This window comes from Kogia breviceps, chromosome 5 (genome assembly GCF_026419965.1).
Source record: "Kogia breviceps isolate mKogBre1 chromosome 5, mKogBre1 haplotype 1, whole genome shotgun sequence".
Classification (NCBI taxonomy): Eukaryota; Metazoa; Chordata; class Mammalia; order Artiodactyla; family Physeteridae; genus Kogia; species Kogia breviceps.
This window is the reverse complement of record NC_081314.1, coordinates 63,118,063-63,138,267: the sequence shown is the minus strand read 5'-3', so window position 1 is coordinate 63,138,267 and position 20,205 is coordinate 63,118,063. Positions and strand designations below refer to the sequence as shown.

Below are 20,205 nucleotides of genomic sequence, written 5' to 3'. Positions count from 1 at the left end.
AAACGAGAATACACTTTAATCTCAAGTGCTCATGGAACATTCTCCAGGATAGATCATATCATGGATCACAGATAATGCCTTGGTAAATTTAAGAAAATTGAAATCATATCAAGTATCTTTTCCAACCACAACGCTCTCCGACTAGATATCAATTACAGGAAAAAAATCTGTAAAAAATACAAACACATGGAGGCTAAACAATACACTACTTAATAACCAAGAGATCACTGAAGAAATCAAAAAATACCTAGAGAAAAATGACAATGAAAACAGGACGACACAATACCTATGGGATGCAGCAAAAGTATTCTAAAAGGGAAATTTATAGCAGTACAATCCTACCTCAAGAAACAAGAAACATCTCAAATAAACAACCTAAACTTACACCTAAAGCAACTAGAGAAAGAAGAAAAAAAAACCCCAAGGTTAGCAGAAGGAAAGAAATCATAAAGATCAGATCAGAAATAAATGAAAAAAGAAATGAAGGAAACAATAGCAAAGATCAATCAAACTAAAAGGTGGTTCTTCGAGAAGATAAACAAAATTGACAAACTATTAGCCAGACTCATCAAGAAAAAGAGGGAGAGGAATCGAATCAGTAAAATTAGAAATGAAAAAGGAGAAGTTACAACAGACACCACAGAAATACAAAGCATCCTAAGAGACTAATACCAGCAATTATGCCAATAAAATGGACAACCTGGAAGAAATGGACAAATTCTTAGAAAAGCACAACCTTCTGAGACTGAACCAGGAAGAAATAGAAAATATAAACAGACCAATCACAAGCACTGAAATTGAGACTGTGATTAAAAATCTTCGAACAAACAAAAGCCCAAACCAGTTGACTTCATGGCAAATTCTATCAAACCTTTTGAGACGAGCTAACACCAATCCTTCTCAAGCTCTTCCAAAAGATAGCAGAGGGAGGAACACTCCCAAACTCATTCTACAAGGCCATCATCACCCTGATACCAAAACCGGACAAAGATGTCACAAAAAAAGAAAGCTACAGGCCAATATCACTGAGGAACATAGATGCAAAAATCCTCAATAAAATACTAGCAAACAGAATCCAACAGCACATTAAAAGGATCATACACCATGATCCAGTGGGGTTTATCCCAGGAATGCAAAGATTCTTCAGTATATGCAAATCAATCAATGTGATACACCATATTAACAAATTGAAGGAGAACAATCACATGATCATCTCAATCGATGCAGAAATAGCTTTTGACAAAATTCAACATGTATTTAAAATAAAACCCTCCAGAAAGTGGGCATAGAGGGAACTTAACCTCACATAATAAAGGCCGTATATGACAAACCCATAGCCAACATCATTCTCAGTGGTGAAAAACAGAAGCGATTTCTGCTAAGATCAGGAACAAGACAAGGTTGCCCACTCTCCCACTATTATTCAACATAGCTTTTGAAGTTTTAGCCACAGCAATCAGATAAGAAAACGAAATAAAAGGAATCCAAATTGGAAAAGGAGAAGTAAAACTGTCACTGTTTGAGGATGACATGGTACTATACATAGAGAATCCTAAGGATGCTACCAGAAAACTACTACAGCTAATCTATGAATTTGGTAAAGTAGCTGGATACAAAATTAACACACAGAAATCTCTTGCATTCCTATACACTAATGTTGAAAAATCTGCAGGAAAAATTAAGGAAACAGTCCCATTTACCATTGCAACAAAAAGAATAAAATACTAGGAGTAAACCTACCCAAGCAAACAAAAGACCTGTATGCAGAAAACTGTAAGACACTGATGAAAGGAATTAAACATGATACAAACAGGTGGAGAGGTATACCATGTTCTTGGAGGAATCAACATTGTGAAAATGACTATACTACCCAAAGCAATCTATAGATTCATTTCAATCCCTATCAAACTACCACTGGCATTTTTCACAGAACTAGAACAAAAAATTTCACAATTTGCATGGAAACACAAAAGACCCCAAATAGCCAAAGCAATCTTGAAAAAGAAAAATGGAGCTGGAGGAATCAGGCGCCTGGACTTCAGACTATACTACAAAGCTACAGTAATCAAGACAGTATGGTACTGGCACAAAAAAGAAATATAGATCAATGGAACAGGATAGAAAGCCCAGAGATAAACCCACACACATATGGTCACCTTATCTTTGATAAAGGAGGGAAGGATATACAGTGGAGAAAAGACAGCCTCTTCAGTAAGTGGTGCTGGGAAAACTGGATAGCTACATGTAAAAGAATGAAACTAGAACACTCCCTAACACCATACACAAAAATAAACTCAAAATGGATTAAAGACCTAAATGTAAGGCCACACACTATAAAACTCTTAGAGAAATACATAGGCAGAACACTCTATGACATAAATCACAGCAAGATCCTTTTTGACCCACCTCCTAGAGAAATGGAAATTAAAATAAACTAATGGGACCTAATGAAACTTAAAAGCTTTTGCATAGCAAGGGAAACCATAAACAAGACAAAAAGACAACCCTCAGGATGGGAGACAGTATTTGCAAATGAAGCAACTGACAAAGGATTAATCTTCAAAAGATATAAGCAGCTCATGCAGCTCAATATCCAAAAAGCAAACAATCCAATCCAAAAATGGGCAGAAGACCTAAATAGACATTTCTCCAAAGAAGATATACAGATTGCCAACAAACACATGAAAGAATGCTCAACATTATTAATCATTAGAGAAATGCAAATCAAAACTACAATGAGGTATTACCTCACACCGGTCAGAATGGCCATCATCAAAAAATCTACAAACAATAAATGCTGGAGAGGGTGTGGAGAAAAGGGAACCCTCTTGCACTGTTGGTGGGAATGTAAACTGATACAGCCACTATGGAGAACAATATAGGGGTTCCTTAAAAAACTACAAATAGAACTACCATATGACCCAGCAATCCCACTACTGGGCATATATCCTGAGAAAACCATAATTCAAAAAGAGTCATGTGGGCTTCCCTGGGGCACAGTGGTTAATAATCCACCTGCCAATGCATGGGACATGGGTTTGAGCCCTGGTCCGGAAATATCCCACATGCCACGGAGCAACTAAGCCCATGTGCCACAACTACTGAGCCTGAGCTCTAGATCCCATGAGCCACAACTATTGATGGCTTCATGCCTAGAGCCCATGCTCCACAACAGGAGAAGCCACCGCAAGCCCATGCACCGCAACGAAGTATAACTCCTGCTCACCGCAACTAGAGAAAGCCCAAGCACAGCAATGAAGACCCAATGCAGCCAAAAATAAACAAATAAAATAAATTTATTTTTTAAAAAAGAGTCATGGGGCTTCCCTGGTGGCACAGTGGTTGGGAATCCACCTGCCGATGCAGGGGACACGGGTTCGGGCCCCGGTCCGGGAGGATCCCACGTGCTGCAGAGCGGCTGGGCCCGTGAGCCATGGCCGCTGATCCTGCGCGTCCGCAGCCTGTGCTCCACTACGGGAGAGGCCGCAGCAGTGAGAGGCCCGCGTACCACACACACAAAAAAAGAGTCATGTACCACAATGTTCATTGCAGCTCTATTTACAATAGCCAGGACATGCAAGCAACCTAAGTGTCCATCAACAGATGAATGGATAAAGAATATGTGGCACATATATATTATACAGTGGAATATTACTCAGCCATGAAAAGAAACGAAATTGAGTTATTTGTAATGAGGTGGATGGACCTAGAGACTGTCACACAGAGTGAAGTAAGTCAGAAAGGGAAAAATACTGTATGCTAACACATATATATGGAATCTAAAAAATACATAAATAAAAAATGTTTCTGACGAACTTAGGGGCAGGATAGGAATAAAGACTCAGACGTAGAGAATGGACTTGAGGACACAGCAAGGGGGAAGGGTAAGCTGGGATGAAGTGAGAGAGTGGTGTGGACATATATGCACCACCAAATGTAAAATAGGTAGCTAGTGGGAAGCAGCCACATAGCCCAGGGAGATCAGCTCGGTGCTTTGTGTCCACCTAGAGGGGTGGGATAGGGAGGGTGGGAGGGAGAACCAAGAGGGAGGAGTTATGGGGATATATGTATATGTATAGCTGATTTACTTTGTTATACAGCAGAAACTAGCACACCACTGTAAAGCAATTATACTCCAATAAAGATGTAAAAAAAGATAATTGGACAGTTAAATACGGTGCCCATATGTAACCTAAACAGAAGAGCATTCTAGAGCTACGTGTTTAGGAGAATTTAAATTTGACAAATAAAATCAGCATTGTTGCAGAACTGCAATATTTGCTCAAACCATAAAAAAAAAATTTCACTCTGACAATTTTTCTGTGATAATTGGAATATTTACTCAATTTTTAACATATTTACTGGAATTATTAAATTTAATCATCTTTGTTGTATTTGTACCACCTTGACTGTTGCTCTTTTTAAATATATTTTTTATCTTCTTTTCTGTCAAAAAAAATATATATTTATATGTCAAGGCAGAAACACTATATTTTTGTAATCCTTAAAGATTATAGTTCTTTTTTAAAATTATTCCAGACCCACAATATATATCTCAACATGCAACATAATTCACATTATTATACATTTTTAAAAAGGAGAAACTTTAGCATAAGAACACCTTGGAAAGAATTCTAACATGGTCCAATAGTTTTATAGCTAAAGTTTCTGGGCAAAAGGTATAGTTATCATTTTCTGTCCAAATTTTTAATAGACATTTTAAATGGAACATCATTTCAGAATAGTATGAAATTACATTGTGAAATCAGGACAGTCATTGAACATTACGTGTCTATTACATCCCAAGCGTTATGTATGTCTTTACACTTAAGGAATGGATAGTAAACAATCTTGGAGTAAAATATGGGGCAGAACCTGCTTTAAGTTGTACCAAGTCAATCAAATAGAAATATGAAGAACCTTGTATTAAGATGAGAGTCGGCATTTTCTTCCAATGAAAAAATAAATCCAGTGTGCCACCATCTTGACAACTCTTTAAATATATAAAGAATATAGTTCTTATATAACTTAACACAAAGTAAACAATATAGCAATTATGTCTTCCAAAGGTCAGTCAAATGCAGGGTATTTTTCTCTGACCCTAAAAGAACATATCAATCTTCTACCTCATAGAAGTTCTAAATTGTAATTTTGTTCTTAAGTATTTCAATTTTTTTTTTTTTTACTTTCTGCTTGTTTCTACATTAAGATTAACTTTTGTCATCCAGTGATGATAACTTCAAGCTGATCAAATAAGGATGTTTTCTGGTTTTTTGCCATTAACATCCTAAATTATCTTTTATTCATCTGTAATCTAGATAGACAGTTAATTCCTCAACCCTCTTAAACTGTGTCCCTAAATGGTAAGTAGACTAAGATTGCTAATATCCTTGATTTTTAAATGACAAATATATATTATACACAGATGAATGTAAAAAATGCTCTGACAGTAACTAGAAAATAGATATTTTTAAGATACTGCTTATGTTATAGGACAAGTAATTACTATAAAATTTGCAATAATAACTTCTTGTCCTATAATCTCTAAAAAATATAATATATGTCAAAGTACAGGAAAGACTCTTCTGAAAAACAAGAATGGGGTCCTTGGTTTATATTTATCAATCTACATAATCTAAAAATAATTTATCCATAATCTTGAGCTATTAAGTGGACAGTTACTATAGAAACATTTTTCAAGATTTAAAAAATAAGAGTATCACTCCTTGGTATGGGACCTGTATACCTATCAAAGAAACCCCTATATATAAAGGAAAAGATATTATTAACAAAGTTCACAATGCCATCACAGCCACCTAATTAAACATCTTAACTGCAGAATTAGTGTAATTTTTCCAAATACATTTTTATAAAACCCAAATAGCCATGAACCCAATGGCATGCCTCTTTAGAGAACTTAGAAATTTGGAAAGTAGCTTTAATTATGTATTCCAATAAAAAGGCAAAAGTTGGTTGAATTATTTGAGTCCAGTTTATCTATATGACATCACTGGCAAAATCCTTCCTAAAGGAGTTTGCTTTGTAATATATTAAAGAATTCCATGTTTTCTGGAATGCCAGAGTAGCTTACAAATCAGAACAGAGATCCCATCAGCGCCTTGCAGCATGTTCTGTGACTGCCCCAGTCAGGACTGTCCATGGTCTGTCCTCTCTGACCACTCCTTGTAGATTTATTCCTTTAGAGAGAGTCACTGAAAATCTGAGGCTCATTATACAGTAGTGGTGTTAATAGCATTGTACTTACCATTAAAGTATCAAATCAGTGCTTCATAATAGGTGCTACTTTATCTTAACTATTCTAAGCAGCCTCACCTCCTAGGGCCCAAGTATAATCTAGTATTCATAAACATCTTCAGTGCCCTGTGGGAGCCTTCCAGTTCAATAGGTTGTGATCTTCAATCATGTGTCCTTGAGAGAGAGAGAAACAAATACTTATATAACATATTATGTCTTCTATCTTCAGGAAATTCCACCCAGTGGAATTGTTAGTTAAAAAAAAAAGTTTTTGAGATTGCCAACTATTTAAATTATGCCTCAGACTACCCAAACTGGCAAATAATTGGTAGCTAAACAAAAAATAATCAAAGCCACATCAACAGGGTCAGCACACTGCTTCCAAGTTCACATAAAGTTTAGAGAGAAATGGTGAAGAGCACAGGCTTGGGGGTGATGGGACTGTGTTTGAATCCTCTATGGACACTGACCTACCAGCTATATTATTTTCCTATTGCTGCTGTAATAAATTGCCACAAATTCAGTGGTTTCAAACAACACAAATTTATTATCCTACAATTCTGGAACTCAGTTGTCCTAAAATCAAGGTGTCAGGAGCGCTGCATTCCTTCTGGAGGCTCTAAAGGAGAATTCATTTCCTTGCCTTTTCCATGGTACCTAGAATTCCTTGGTTTGTGGCCCCATATTCTGTCTCCAAAGCCAACAGCATAGCATCTTCAAGTCACTCTCTGTTTCCTTCTCTCCTCGCTCTCTCTCACTCTCTCTCTCTGTCTCTCTCACACAATTGTACACACACAATTTCACTTCCACTATAACAGATGATTATTTTAATTTAAACACAAATTCTGGGACACAAACCTTCATGTGCCTAAGAGAATCTTTAAAATCAGATTAAGAAAATCAGTAGAGGCGCTTCTCTGGTGGCTCAGTGGTTGAGAGTCCACCTGCCGATGCAGGGCACACGGGTTCGTGCCTCGGTCCGGGAAGATCCCACGTGCCGCGGAGCGGCTGGGCCCGTGAGCCATGGCCCCTGAGCCTGCGCGTCCGGAGCCTGTGCTCTGCAACGGGAGAGGCCACAACAGTGAAGAGGCCCGCGTACCGCAAAAAAAAAAAAAAAAAAAAAAATCAGTAGAGCAGACACCCCGTTCCATGCTAAGCTATGCAATCTTCGAACCCCATATAAAACAGTGAGACCCTTTATTTTTATCTTAACTAAAGTGCACACCACACGCGTGCACGCACACACACACTCACACACTCAAATGAGATTTGTCTTCACAAAGTGAAAGGCTGAACACATCCTTGTATGCTTTTGAAATTGTGTTCCCCAGGGACTCTCTCAGCTTCAAGCTTGCCATTCAACCTCCAAGGCACCGCCTTCATCAACTATAACAAATAGGGCCTTTTGTCTGTGCCAAGCAGTTGTTTCAAGCAGTTGCTGGGAAAAGAACAAAGGAACAGAGAGCTCAGAACAAACACAAGAAGTACTGAGGACAGTTTGGAGGGGAAAAAACATTACTGAGCCAAGTTTGAATTTGCAATTCAGTCTTTGAGCAATTCATTTATTCTGAATGGTAAGAAATATATAGAATTAAATTAATACTCATCAGTTATTATTCTGTAACAAATGTACTTCCTATATGCAAGCAGACGAGTCCTATGTAATTTGTTTCTAAAAGAAATGTAAGAGCAAGTGACTAATTCTTAATTGTTTGTGCAATTAGACATATATGGCATTCCAGAGACTGTTATCCACTTCCTTCCTTCTGTTATAAGGAAATCACTGTGGGCCTATAGAACCCCTGCCAACACAACAGTGGCCTGGAAATTTCTATTTAAATATTCAAAGGATATGAAATGTGTGGCATCCTAGCCTACCATGGCTGCTTGCTGCGCTTAAATTTTAGACATCAAGCCAGGCAGCTAAGCTCTGAAAACTACTCTTTTCCCCCCCACATTCAAGTACTTGCCGGCCACAAAATACTCCTCATAGCTCAGAGCATCTTGCATTGGAATGTGGTTCCTGTCTCCTCAGGAAGACTGGGACAAGATAAGCTCAGATGAGATGACACTTTCAGGCCTTTTTATGAAAAATTTACTTCATAGCATCTTCTGTAGAACCAATATCTTGTCTCATCCTCTGTTTTATTCCCAGTGGTGTTTCCTCTTTCTGTCAGTGTATGTATGGATCTGATTCTTGCCTGAAACAGAGAGGAGTGGGAAAAATAGGAGAGCAAGAACAAGGAAAAGGAAAGAAAAGCATCACAAATTGGCCACCAAAGAATGGAAATAACATTTATTGAATACCTACAGTATGCCTGGCACTTTACACATTTGATTTACAGATTAGATAATTTAATTTTCATATCATACCTAAAGGACAGACTTAATTCTGCATTTTTCAGATGAGGACACTGAAACTCAGAGAGGTCAAGAAGCTTACTCCAAGTCGCACAGCTAAGCAGTAGTAGAGCCAGGTCTTTTCACTTCACCATTAACATCCAACCGTTGTAATTTGTAACTGAAATCAGAAAGCAAGATTACTGAGAGTAAAGATTCTATCCTAAGAATCCCATAGGATGGTTAGCTCATGAGGAGCTCAAAGTTCAGTACTAAAGAAATCCTGGTTGTGAAATTAATTAAGCCCTGACCCTGCCTTGAATGCAAGTGGGAAATAGATGGAAGAGTATTGAGATGTCAACAAAAATCCATTTCCTACCAAGAGACAAGCCGGGAGATCAAAGAGGAGAAGGAGAGATGCTGCGGTTGTAGACGGTGCTGGGAAGGGTTAGCACAAGGAGTGTCCCTGTCACTTGAGTGGCTTTCCTAAGCTAGACGGGTGAAGAAAACCTAGGTCAGGAAGCCATCAGGCCAATTCAGAAGCCAGCCCCTCAGGTGCCAGGGCTGAAAGAGAGGTAGGGCTGGAGGGACTTTTTCTAATAGGAATTTTGCATTTCTCACAATGAGCTAGTCAAACACGAGAAAGAAAAATGAAGAGTTACAGAGCTTGCCTTTTTAATTCTCATTTGCCTAGTTTGCATTTGAACAAATTATTATTTCTGCCTTCATTAGAGTATTTAACACAGTATAATCAATCTGCTGGGAAGTAAAAGTGTAACCATTTTATGGTTTGTTACACTGAAATTTAAATTTGCATATTAAGCAGCAAAGGCATTAACATGTGTACCCTATTCATTAACTATGGATTATAAAATACCTCTCTAGTGTGAGCCCAAACAGCAAGCCGTTTTCTGATTGAACTGCTTAATTAAATAAAAGATTATTAACAGCATTCCTTTACACCCTGGATACTTTAGTAGTTTGAAATTAAAGCACAGAGACATTCAGAAACTTTACCAAATCTTCCTCATCACTGTTTTGCAAGCATCTCTCTGAATATGATAGATTGACTCTGCTCTGGAAAAACTGCACTCTGAAATAAACCTCTTTATAAATAAAGCAAAGCCATAAAGTAAATAGTACCTGAATTCAGATTCAATTTTATCATTTTAATTCCGTTCAAACCTTCATCACTGGTGAGGCTGGTCTAAGTCCTGTTCTGCAGATTTCTACTGTGCCAAATAAAGGAGGACATGCAGCAAGCTTCCCAGTCTAAATACAAACTGTTTTTATAAATCAGTGGTGAGCTAACTTAATTTGGTTCTTCTAACCTACACTACAAACACAAAAACCTTCTGTACCCAACCTTTTTTTTTTTTTTTTTTTTTTTTGCGATACGCAGGCCTCTCACTGTTGTGGCCTCTCCCGTTGCGGAGCACAGGCTCCGGACGCACAGGCTCAGTTGTCATGGCTCCTGGGCCTAGCCACTCCACGGCATGTGGGATCTTCCTGGAACGGGGCACGAACCTGTGTCCCCTGTATCGGCAGGCGGACTCTCAACCATTGTGCCACCAGGGAAGCCCCGAAACCTATTTTTAAAAAATAATTTCAGAGCATTGAGTGAGCTTCTCTTAACCTCTTCCATCTTTGATAGTATTGACCACAGGTTTAGATCTCCTTGACCTGAGTGAACCCGTCTCTCAAACCCAAACCAAAGCCAAGAAGTTGGAGGCCTCATCGAAAACCTCATCCCTCAAGAAAAAGGCTGATGGGCCTGACCTCATCAGTGCAGATCCTGAGCAGAGAGGCCAGGCTCTCCGAAACTCAGAGACGGCATCCCTAGACTTAGGTAAGGCAATAGCTTGTGTCTGCTGCTGTTCACTCGTGCTTAATACAACAAGGAAGTTCTACAAATGACATTAAAACCATGGACAAAGCAGTAGAAAAGATTAATTCTATGTAGGAAACTGTACAGGACACACTTCTTTGTGCTTAGATTAAATAGCAGTTGGGGAGCTCAACTTTGCAGAACTGGTGTGGATTTATACATTTATTTATACATAAGGCCATGTGTATTGAGTTTCTGATAGATGGCAGGTACCACACTAGGCACTGGAGTTACAATAAAAATAAGACACGAATATTGCTCTCTAGGAGAATTCAGTCTAGAGGGGAAGAGAGTCTAGAAAGAGACAACTCTACCCCAAGGTCTGGGAACAGCCAGAAGGAACAGTAACATGTAACATGTGTGGGTATACGTCCAATACAATAATAACAGCTACCATTCACTGATGACTTACAATGTCCAGAACTGTGCTACATGATTTACATATATTAGCCTGTTAATTCATCACAACTCTTTGAAATGAATGAGGAACCAAATTTTCAAATTTAAATAACTTGCCCAAGATCCCAGTTAGTCTGAGGAAGAGCTAGAATTTGAGCCAAGCTCTAATTAACTTCAAAGCCTGTACTTCTCTCCACTGTACATCTTCCTGAGAAAGGAGACCTTAACCTCAGATCATGGAACCAGTCAATTAAGCTCTCCTTTCTTAAGAGAAAGAAAGGTAACAGTTATTTCAGAAAGCCAAGGGAAACATGGATGGGTAAGTATCCATAAAATGAGCATATTAGTAACTTATCCATAAAGTTACAAAGGTTAAAGGGGATATACATATATGTAAAATCGCTTAGCACTGTGATATATACATGTTAGATGGCCATGAATTAATTTATTCATTTGTTCAGTAAACATTTCTCTAAATATCTGTTGTGTTCCATACTATGTGCTGGAAATACAAAGATAAATAATATAAGCTTCCTGCCCCTTAGTAAGTTTACAGTCTAGTGGAGACATAGAAAAATGATTAAGATAATTATAATAAAATATGTACTATGTGCTGCAATAAAGAAAAGCCCAGGTTAAGCCCCTCACCCAGCCAGGGGGTTATAGAAGGTGCCTTATAGGAGGTACTATATGAGCAGTCTTGAAGGTTGAGTAAGAATTTGCCAGATGAAAAATATGAAACAGAGAGAGGTGGGAAGGAAGGGCAGGGCATTCCTGATGCAGAAGAGAAAGGGAGTCACACACAAGTAGACGAACACAGAAAGATGCCTTTTCAAGCAAATACAAGCACTGCTACAGTATTCAAGAATGGTAGAGTACTGAGAAATAAATCTGAGAGTCACCAGGGGTCAGATAATGGGAGTTCTTGGATGCCAGGCCGTTAAGTTTGGGGGGAGGGCAGGGTTGAAGGGTTTTTACTCAGAGGAGTGACATCAACAGATTCTATTTTAGAAAAATTTTTCTCTTTTGGATGTGTGGAGAAAGGAATGGAGGCAGGGAGACAATGCAGGCATGTAAGAGAGTGACAGAGGGGATAGTGAGAGGGAGACGGGTTCAAAAATAAATAAATAAAAACAAGACTTGTGGACTGGGTAGATATATGCATGCCAGCAAGGAAGAGATATAGAATGTGCCAAACTCTGTGATGAGGGTACAAGAAGAGAAGGCGGGGGTGGGGGGGATGTCAAGGTGGAAATTGTCGAGTTCAGTTTTGAACCTGTTATGTATGAGGAAACTGTGGAGCTTCTCTGTAGAGATGTCCAATGGACTGTTAAATGTGTAAATCTAGAACTCAGGAAAGAGAACCAAGCAGGAAATAGAGATTTGAAAGTCAGAAGACTATGAATAGCCATCACAGTCATGGGTGTAGATGATCTCACCAAGGATAGATCATAGAGAAAGGGAAGAGAACCAACGCGCTGCTCAAACTGGTTGTACACACAGGATCTGCGCTCCTCTGCCACGTCACGTTTTGAGGCCTGTCTCTCTGGAGGAAAATTTTATAATTATTTCCTCCTCATCCATGTGTTCTAGGTTTATTCCATTTCAATAAGTGAAATTTATACATATGCATAAGGATATATTGTTAAATACATTACAATATAATATAATAAACACATAAATGATACTTTCATTTCTCCGCTTTTGAGAAAATGTCTTGTGAAGAAGTCATAAAAATTCTTAGTTTAAACGACTTTAGAGAACACTGACTGCAAACCTACCTTTTTATAAATGAAAACACTGGCCCCTAAGGTTGTCTAAGTGGATTGTTCACAGTCACACACCTGTTCATGAGAGGGAACCAGCCAGGTTCTTTGTAAGAATTAAGCCACAGGGAGACGATGGTCCTAGCATACACTAACTTTCTCCATTTCCTCCTTCCTCTCTATCCCCACTATAAATTCCCTTCTTTGGTGAAAAATTAGGTAGTCTATAACAAAACCTGTAAAAAAGTGTTCCAGTTTCTTCCCACCTCCTTTTAATAACAAGGCTCATCTCTTTAAACAGAATTTCTTTCCAGAAATGTGCCAGAAATGCCTCAAAGCCACCTCTTAGCTGGAGGCCCATAGGATAGTACTCCATATGCTTTCTTTACCAGATCCCATGGGCTCATTCACAAAATTCAAAATGCACACAGCTCTTGAAATTAATTCAGGTAAAAAAATATACTTGATTAACTGTAAAAGCAATCCCATTTCTCTTAATAGGTCTCATATTTATTTAGCTGTACCTGTTTTAATTAATTTTCTTGCAGCCTTTGGTCTTGGGGTAGAAGAACATCAGTTAATTAAAGTTCACTTGTATAAGACTTCTCAGTCTTAATCTCTCTTCTTCTCTCTGCACCTCGTATTCTCCCCCATCCCCCTCACCCCCTTCTTGTCTCCTTAGTAGACATTCAAACACAACTGGAAAAATGGGACGATGTTAAGTTTCATGGAGATCGAAATAGCAAGGGACATCCCATGGCAGAGAGAAAATCAAGCTCATCTAGAACTGGATCAAAAGAACTTTTATGGTAAGATATTTTAATATCAGAAAATAGTCATTTATCGTAGCCGTAAAAAAAAAAACAAAACTTTGCCATTTGCAGCAACATGGATGGACTTGGAGGGCATTCTGCTAAACAAGATAAATCAGACAGAGAAAGACAAATACTGTATGATATCACATGTGTGGAATCTAAAAGATATAACAAGCTAGTGGATATAACAAAAAAAGAAGCAGACCTGCAGATACAGGGAATAAACTAGTAGTTTTCAGTTGGGGAAGCAGTATAGGGATGGGGGAGTGGGAAGTATAAACTATTGGGTGTAAGATAGGCTACAAGGATGTATTGTACTACACGGGGAATAGCCAATATTTTGTAATAACTGTAAATGGAGTGTAACCTTTAAAAATTGCATAAAGTTTTTTAAATTCTAAAAATAAATTAAAATATTTTAAAAGAAAACTAAAAAAAAAAAAGAAAATAGCCATTTATGTGTCATATACTTGTCTACTGAAATAGCCAAAGAATTAAATCAATCCAGTTACTTGCTGCCATTTATAACCCCCTATTAATGTTAATAATTGTGGCTTCTAAAACGAAATTATTTCATCTGAATTGTCAAAAATTCAGCCAATAAGGATTTTGGTAGATTCATAATTTGATATTCAATATTTATCCAATATTTGTTGATAATTTTCTGAACATGTAACTGAGCCAATCAATCAAAATATGTGCATGTGTATTTTCACATATGTGTATATTTAATGTACAACATGAATGATAGTTAAATTAAATGTTTTTGGCTACACAGGTAACCTTTCTGACTTTCTTAATCACCACTGTCGGATAATGCACTAATTAAGCATATTCCATGAATGCCCATGAGAAAAACTAGCCACTTGAATTTTACCATGTTTTTCAAGCTTCCCAAAGGACGGCATGTTTCAGACTCTGGTTGCCCGTCACACATCTCCATTTATTATGACATTTCAAATTCTATATAGAGATCAAATCTCACTGAGACACTTTGTGAGAAGCTCCCCTCCCCACCCAAAAATTACTTTTTTAATGAAGCAGAACTCTCTGTAACAAAAATGGTTTTGCAGTTATTTACTTTTTGCGTATAACTGACCTGAATTCTAAATCAGTCAGAGACAATAACACATTGCAGCCACTTAAATTCCAAACGTGGTCATTATAATGGAAATATATGTTATCTTTTTCATCAAAAGTCTGTTGAGAGCTTTGTTACCATGGTTCTCAACGATCCAAATTAACCAGATTTCTTGACTGGGTTTCTAGGTGAATTCGCTTCTCGATTTACATTAACTTCCTCCATGCGTCCCTTATAGGTCCTCAGAGCACAGATCTCAGCCAGAACTGAGTGGTGGGAAAAGCGCCCTGAACTCTGAGACGGCTGCGGAGCTGGAATTGGTGCCTCCAACACAGGTAACAAAACCAATTCCTCAATGCGCCTATCTTTTCTAATAGATAATTTATGTCATAAATATTTAAAATTTCACCAGAAAAATCTGAAGTATTTTTTCCGTATTTTCTATTTCATATGCTTTCTCACTCAGTATCTATCTCAATGCTTAAAATAACTGATGATAGATAGATAGATAGATAGATAGATAGATAGATAGATAGATAGATAGATAGATGATAGACAGATAGATAGATTTGGCTAGAAAATGTGTCGATGAACTCACCATGTACTTAACACTATTTCCTTGTTCTACCACTCACTGTTACATTATTTTCCAATACAAAATCTGTTCTACTCCAGTATTAGCACAACTTATGTAACAGGCACAAAGAAGAGGAAATTACATCTTGAGCATTCATTCACAACTTTGCCCTACAGACCAAGGTACTCACACATCAGCATCCTGACTGTCACATTAAAATAAACTTGTTGCTAAGGAATAAATAATTATAGTATTAACAATCATGATAATACTAAGACCTACCATTTGTGAGTACCCTCTAAGTATTAGCACCTTGTGCTTTTCATATATCTAATACTCAAGTAATCCTGTGAATTATTATTGGCCTCACTTTAAATGTCTTTGAAGAGTCTTGGTAAAGTCAAAATCCTTTTACAGGGTCACCCAACTAATCACCAGTGGAAGTAGGGCATGAACCAGACCTGTCTGTCTGCTACTTGACCCTCGACTCCAATGTAACTGGTTTGCCTGTGACTAGTGACCTTGGCTGGGCCAAGAAGGACCATCAGCCTCAGTGTTTTCATTTGCTCAAACACTTTGCAAGGGTACAGTCTTGATCTCTTAAGAAATGTGTCCACGTTCATGCATCTACAATCCAGTTGGAAATAAGTGGGATGAAATGAGCAAGAGTGATTTTCTTGAATTTACTAGATAAGGTATTGAAACTAAGAGGGAAGATATATTGTCTGATGTGAGTAAAGGGATAATTATGATAATAGCAAATATTATTGAGTGCTATGAGAAGACCTTCTAAGACATATTAATTAGCTCACTTGATCCTGACCAATGACTCTATGAGTTAAGTGTACTTTTTAACCCCATTTTATAGAGGGGGGAAACTAAGGCACAGTGAGAGTAAGGAAAATATCAACACACTCACAACCAGTAAGTGGCAGAGGGCAGGAGGACGCAGATAGGAAATGGAAGGCATCTGGAAACCTAGGCCATTAACAGCACCTCCACATGCATCTCGCCCTCCACAAGAGAGAGGTGGGCATTACCGCTCCCAGAACTCAGTCGGAAAACAAGTCAGCTAACTTCCAGAACAAATAACCCTGGGAAGCTTAATGAATTATATAAGTGTAGCGTGAAAATGTATTTTCTTCATCTTTGTTCATTCTGAGTGTACCTTTTTAAAAAGCAAATTGATAACATTTATTAGAGAAATGTTTCTTGATAAGTGCATTAGATTTTTTTTTTTTTTTGTGTGTGGTACGCGGGCCTCTCACTGTTGTGGCCTCTCCCGTTGTGGAGCGCAGGCTCCGGACGCACAGGCTCAGCGGCCATGGCTCACGGGCCTAGCCGCTCTGCAGCATGTGGGATCTTCCCGGACCGGGGCACGAACCCGAGTACCCTGCATCGGCAGGCGGACTCTCAACCACTGCGCCACCAGGGAAGCCCACATTAGAGATTTAGACTCAGCTAAATAATTGGTACTGTTTTGTAAACTGGAATCCTTGGAACAATTTATTTTTAAAAAATTTTATTTATTTATTTATTCATTCATTTATTTATGGCTGTGTTGGGTCGTCGTTACTGCATTCGGGCTCTTCTCTAGTTGCGGAGAGCGGAGGTTGCTCTTCGTTGTGGTGCGCGGGCTTCTCATTGAGGTGGCTTCTCTTGTTGCGGAGCACGGGCTCTAGGCGCCCGGGCTTTAGTAGTTGTGGCTCACTGGCTCTAGAGCACAGGCTCCGTAGTTGTGGCACACGGGCTTAGTTGCTCCGCGGCATGTGGGATCTTCCCGGACCAGGGCTCGAACCCTTGTCCCCTGCATAGGCAGGTGGATTCTTAACCTCTCTGCCGCCAGGGAAGTCCCTGGAACAATTTAATATAGCAGGAGAACACTAGTCGCTGCAGCAGGGTAAGGCTTGGCACAGGTGGGCTCTTCCACACGGAGGTGGAGGGGAGGAGGATCAGCTGGGGTCCTCGGTTGCCATGTAGACCCACAATGTATTTATCTTATTATTCCAATGACTGCTACTCTCCCACTGGTTGTCTGATTTCATCCCACCACATTGTCCTTCCACTTACCCACCACTGTGCCTTTAAGAAAACACAATGTGCTTTGGAAAATTTGTATGAGATTCCCAACATTGTCCTCCAAAATATAATGTAAAATGCCCTGAGATAGTTCTGTCTAGATAAATCATAGTGAATTATTTTAGAAGGTTACCAATTATTTGTAAAGCATTCATCCCTTAAATTGTTTTCTTAAAAAACACTGCATGTTTACTTAACAAGATTTGCCTAAACTAAGGAAATTTATAGTCTCCTAGTTTTACTTCCAGCCTATGGTTAAATAGGAAAATTTCATGAATTTGGGATTTAATCATCTAAAATATTAAGTCACTCAAATGGAACAGCAAGAGAATAGACTGATTCATCTGCTTGTAATAAAAGACAGAAAGGTGTTTTTACTGTTAGAAGCATACTGCTCTTAAATATATGATATCTTTATGTAAATAAGATGATGAAGTGGTATAAAAATTCGATTTAAACTGACTTGCGAACTATTCAAGTAAACAATTTCAGCTTACCAAAATTTGTTACTGCTCCACTGTCACTCAGATGGTTCATAGGAAAATCAAGGAAATGCCTTCTTCTCCCTCAAGCCAACATAAATTATCTTAGTTCAACAGGTGAGGAGCTATTTACAAGCTTTGCTCAAAAATCATATTTCAGAATCACAAAGAGAATGAAAGCTGTCAATGAGAATTCTCATGTTTGTTCATTTTCAAATGAAAAAGAAAAACATAGACTAGTCTCTTTCAAATAGTGTTTTGAATATACTGATCAGAGTGGCAGGAGATTATAATAAATTGTATAATCTCTGTATATTTGAAGAATAAAGTTTCTTGATATTATGCAAACTGTGTTATTTGTATTCCCTGGAGTTAATTATTTAAAGAAATCGTGCAATCTGAAAAATTAAAAAGCATTTGAAAAATTGAAGAAAAACACAGAAGGTAATGATATAAAATTAGCTTTTCCATGAGATAGTGGTGAGGCAAAAGGAAAAGAATCCTACTTCTGCCGGAGAGTGATGGTTCACACATTTCTTTTTCAAGTCTGGACCCTGGAAGGAGCACTCCAAGACAGGCTCTTGCCACCCTAAGCTGGACTTCATGAGAAGGTGGGGCAGCCAGGCTCTCCAAATGCTGAGTCACAATCTTGTAACGCTCTGATTTTGCTGATTTTGGCAGAGCAAATGCTTCCTTCCACATTGTCAAAATTCCATCAAGTTGTCAGTATCCCAAACCAGAACAATCTAAACTTTAAAAGTGCAGATATGTTTTCTAAATTTTTAAAGGAATAATGTAAAAGGAAATGCATGTTAATGGAAATGTAAGATATTTCTAATATATTATTTGAAATGTTTACAATAATCTTGGGAATTAATGTTATCTCCATTTCTCAGACGAGAAATGCATCTTAGAGAACAGAAGTAATTTTCCCAAGGTGACTCAGCTAGAATGGAGAGGACCCAGCATTCAAATCACACCCATCAGCTTCTAAAGCCCTTGTTCTTCATCACACGTCACCTCCTATCAGCCACATCTAGCTTATCCGCCTAAGAGAACTCACAAGACCATCGATTTCCCTTCTCATTGCAAGCCCTGATTATTACTTAGTTTATAGGGTTAATATGAGTTAAGTGATTTTAAAGAATATCACTTTCCTCCAGAAACTTTGTAAAATGAATTAGGATTGTCATCCTATCTGAGGCCATACATAATTTTGTGCCTCCCCTCCCAAATTCATTCTCAACCTCTTACTCTTAGAAATGCTAATGGCTTCCATTTCGTTCCATTTCAGTTCAACAAATGAGATTGAATGTCTACTATCCATAAAAGCATAAGTGAGGCAGTGGAAAAGTTAGAAAGATGAGAGAGATTATAAGAAGTATGAAGACCTTTATGTCTAGTAGAAACAATTAGATAGTACACTGTAAATACAGTGTTGCTTTTTGGAAGACAGCACAGGAGCTGCATCAATATACCTTTTCCCCTCCTGGCCACACACAGTGAGCTGCCAATGAGGAAGAAAGCAAGGGAAGATGGAAGAAAGGAACAAAGCAAAGAAGGCAGGAAAACAAGAACAGCAGGAAAGCAAAAAGGAAGGAAAGAAATCTGAAGATCATTTTCAGCATAGTAGAAAATCTACACATACTAGGTACTCAACAAATACTTTTTAAAGTGAAAAAATAAGGGATGCTAGCAAAAAGGAGAAACAAAATGTTTGTCAAATTACAAAATTCAAAAGTAGAAGCTAATGGTTAAAGGACAGGAAAAAAAGGAAAAATTTTTATTCTTTTATCATTTTGAGGCTAGTTCCAAAAATAATTTTTAGTTATGCATGCTAATAGACTGTCCATCCCCTTTAAAAATCAGCCCTGACTTGCCTTGATGTTCCATAACATAGAATTTCATAGTTGGAGGAAGATGGGAACCATGTGCTGCCCACATTTGCACAAAACTTTGGGAATTTGCTCTTGACACATAAGGTACAGGCTTTTTGTATGCTTTCAATGATAAATGTCTGTTGACTGATTAAGAAAAAATATCCTGACCATCTTAATGAGGCAAGTGTTCAGATAATCTCTTCTAGCATAAGTCCAACTAGTCTGTAAAAACCACTAAACAAGTGTTGTAAACACAGATTTTTTAAATGAATTTCCAGAGTCACACCTGATAAGCGCTAACCAGAAAAATGATAATAACAAAAGCCAATTTTTTTGTTGTTTATTTTTTTTTCGGCCACGTCGCTGATGTGCGGGATCTTAGTTCCCCAACCAGGGATCAAACCCATGCCCCCTGCATTGGGAGGGTGTAGTCTTAACCACTGGACTCCCAGGGAAGTCCCAAAAGCCAGTTTTAATGTACTGAACATTTTGTGTGTATTATTTACATGAATTATTGCACTTGAGTCTTATATGGACTCCATAAGTGAATATACACTTGGCAGATGAGAATACTGAGAATTGGGAATTCCCTGGCTGTCCAATGGTTAGGACTCCATGCTTTCACTGCCAAGGGCCCTGGGGT

At 38.2% G+C, this 20,205-nt stretch overlaps 1 protein-coding gene across 21 annotated transcripts in view; it reads left to right on the top strand.

Annotated features, from left to right (window-relative positions):
• PEX5L (peroxisomal biogenesis factor 5 like) overlaps window positions 1–20,205 on the top strand; it is a 538,178-nt gene that overhangs the window by 430,380 nt on the left and 87,593 nt on the right. For 13 of the 21 annotated variants that reach the window (XM_067034079.1, XM_067034076.1, XM_067034069.1 and 10 more), the window contains 3 exons: window positions 10,250–10,444; window positions 13,331–13,457; window positions 14,783–14,879. In XM_067034079.1, coding sequence (XP_066890180.1) covers window positions 13,405–13,457; window positions 14,783–14,879 — 150 coding nt within the window. In that variant the 5' untranslated portion in view covers window positions 10,250–10,444; window positions 13,331–13,404. The remainder of the gene's footprint in view (window positions 1–10,249; window positions 10,445–13,330; window positions 13,458–14,782; window positions 14,880–20,205) is intronic. The other 8 variants (XM_067034078.1, XM_067034081.1, XM_059064584.2 and 5 more) reach the window with 1 other exon arrangement.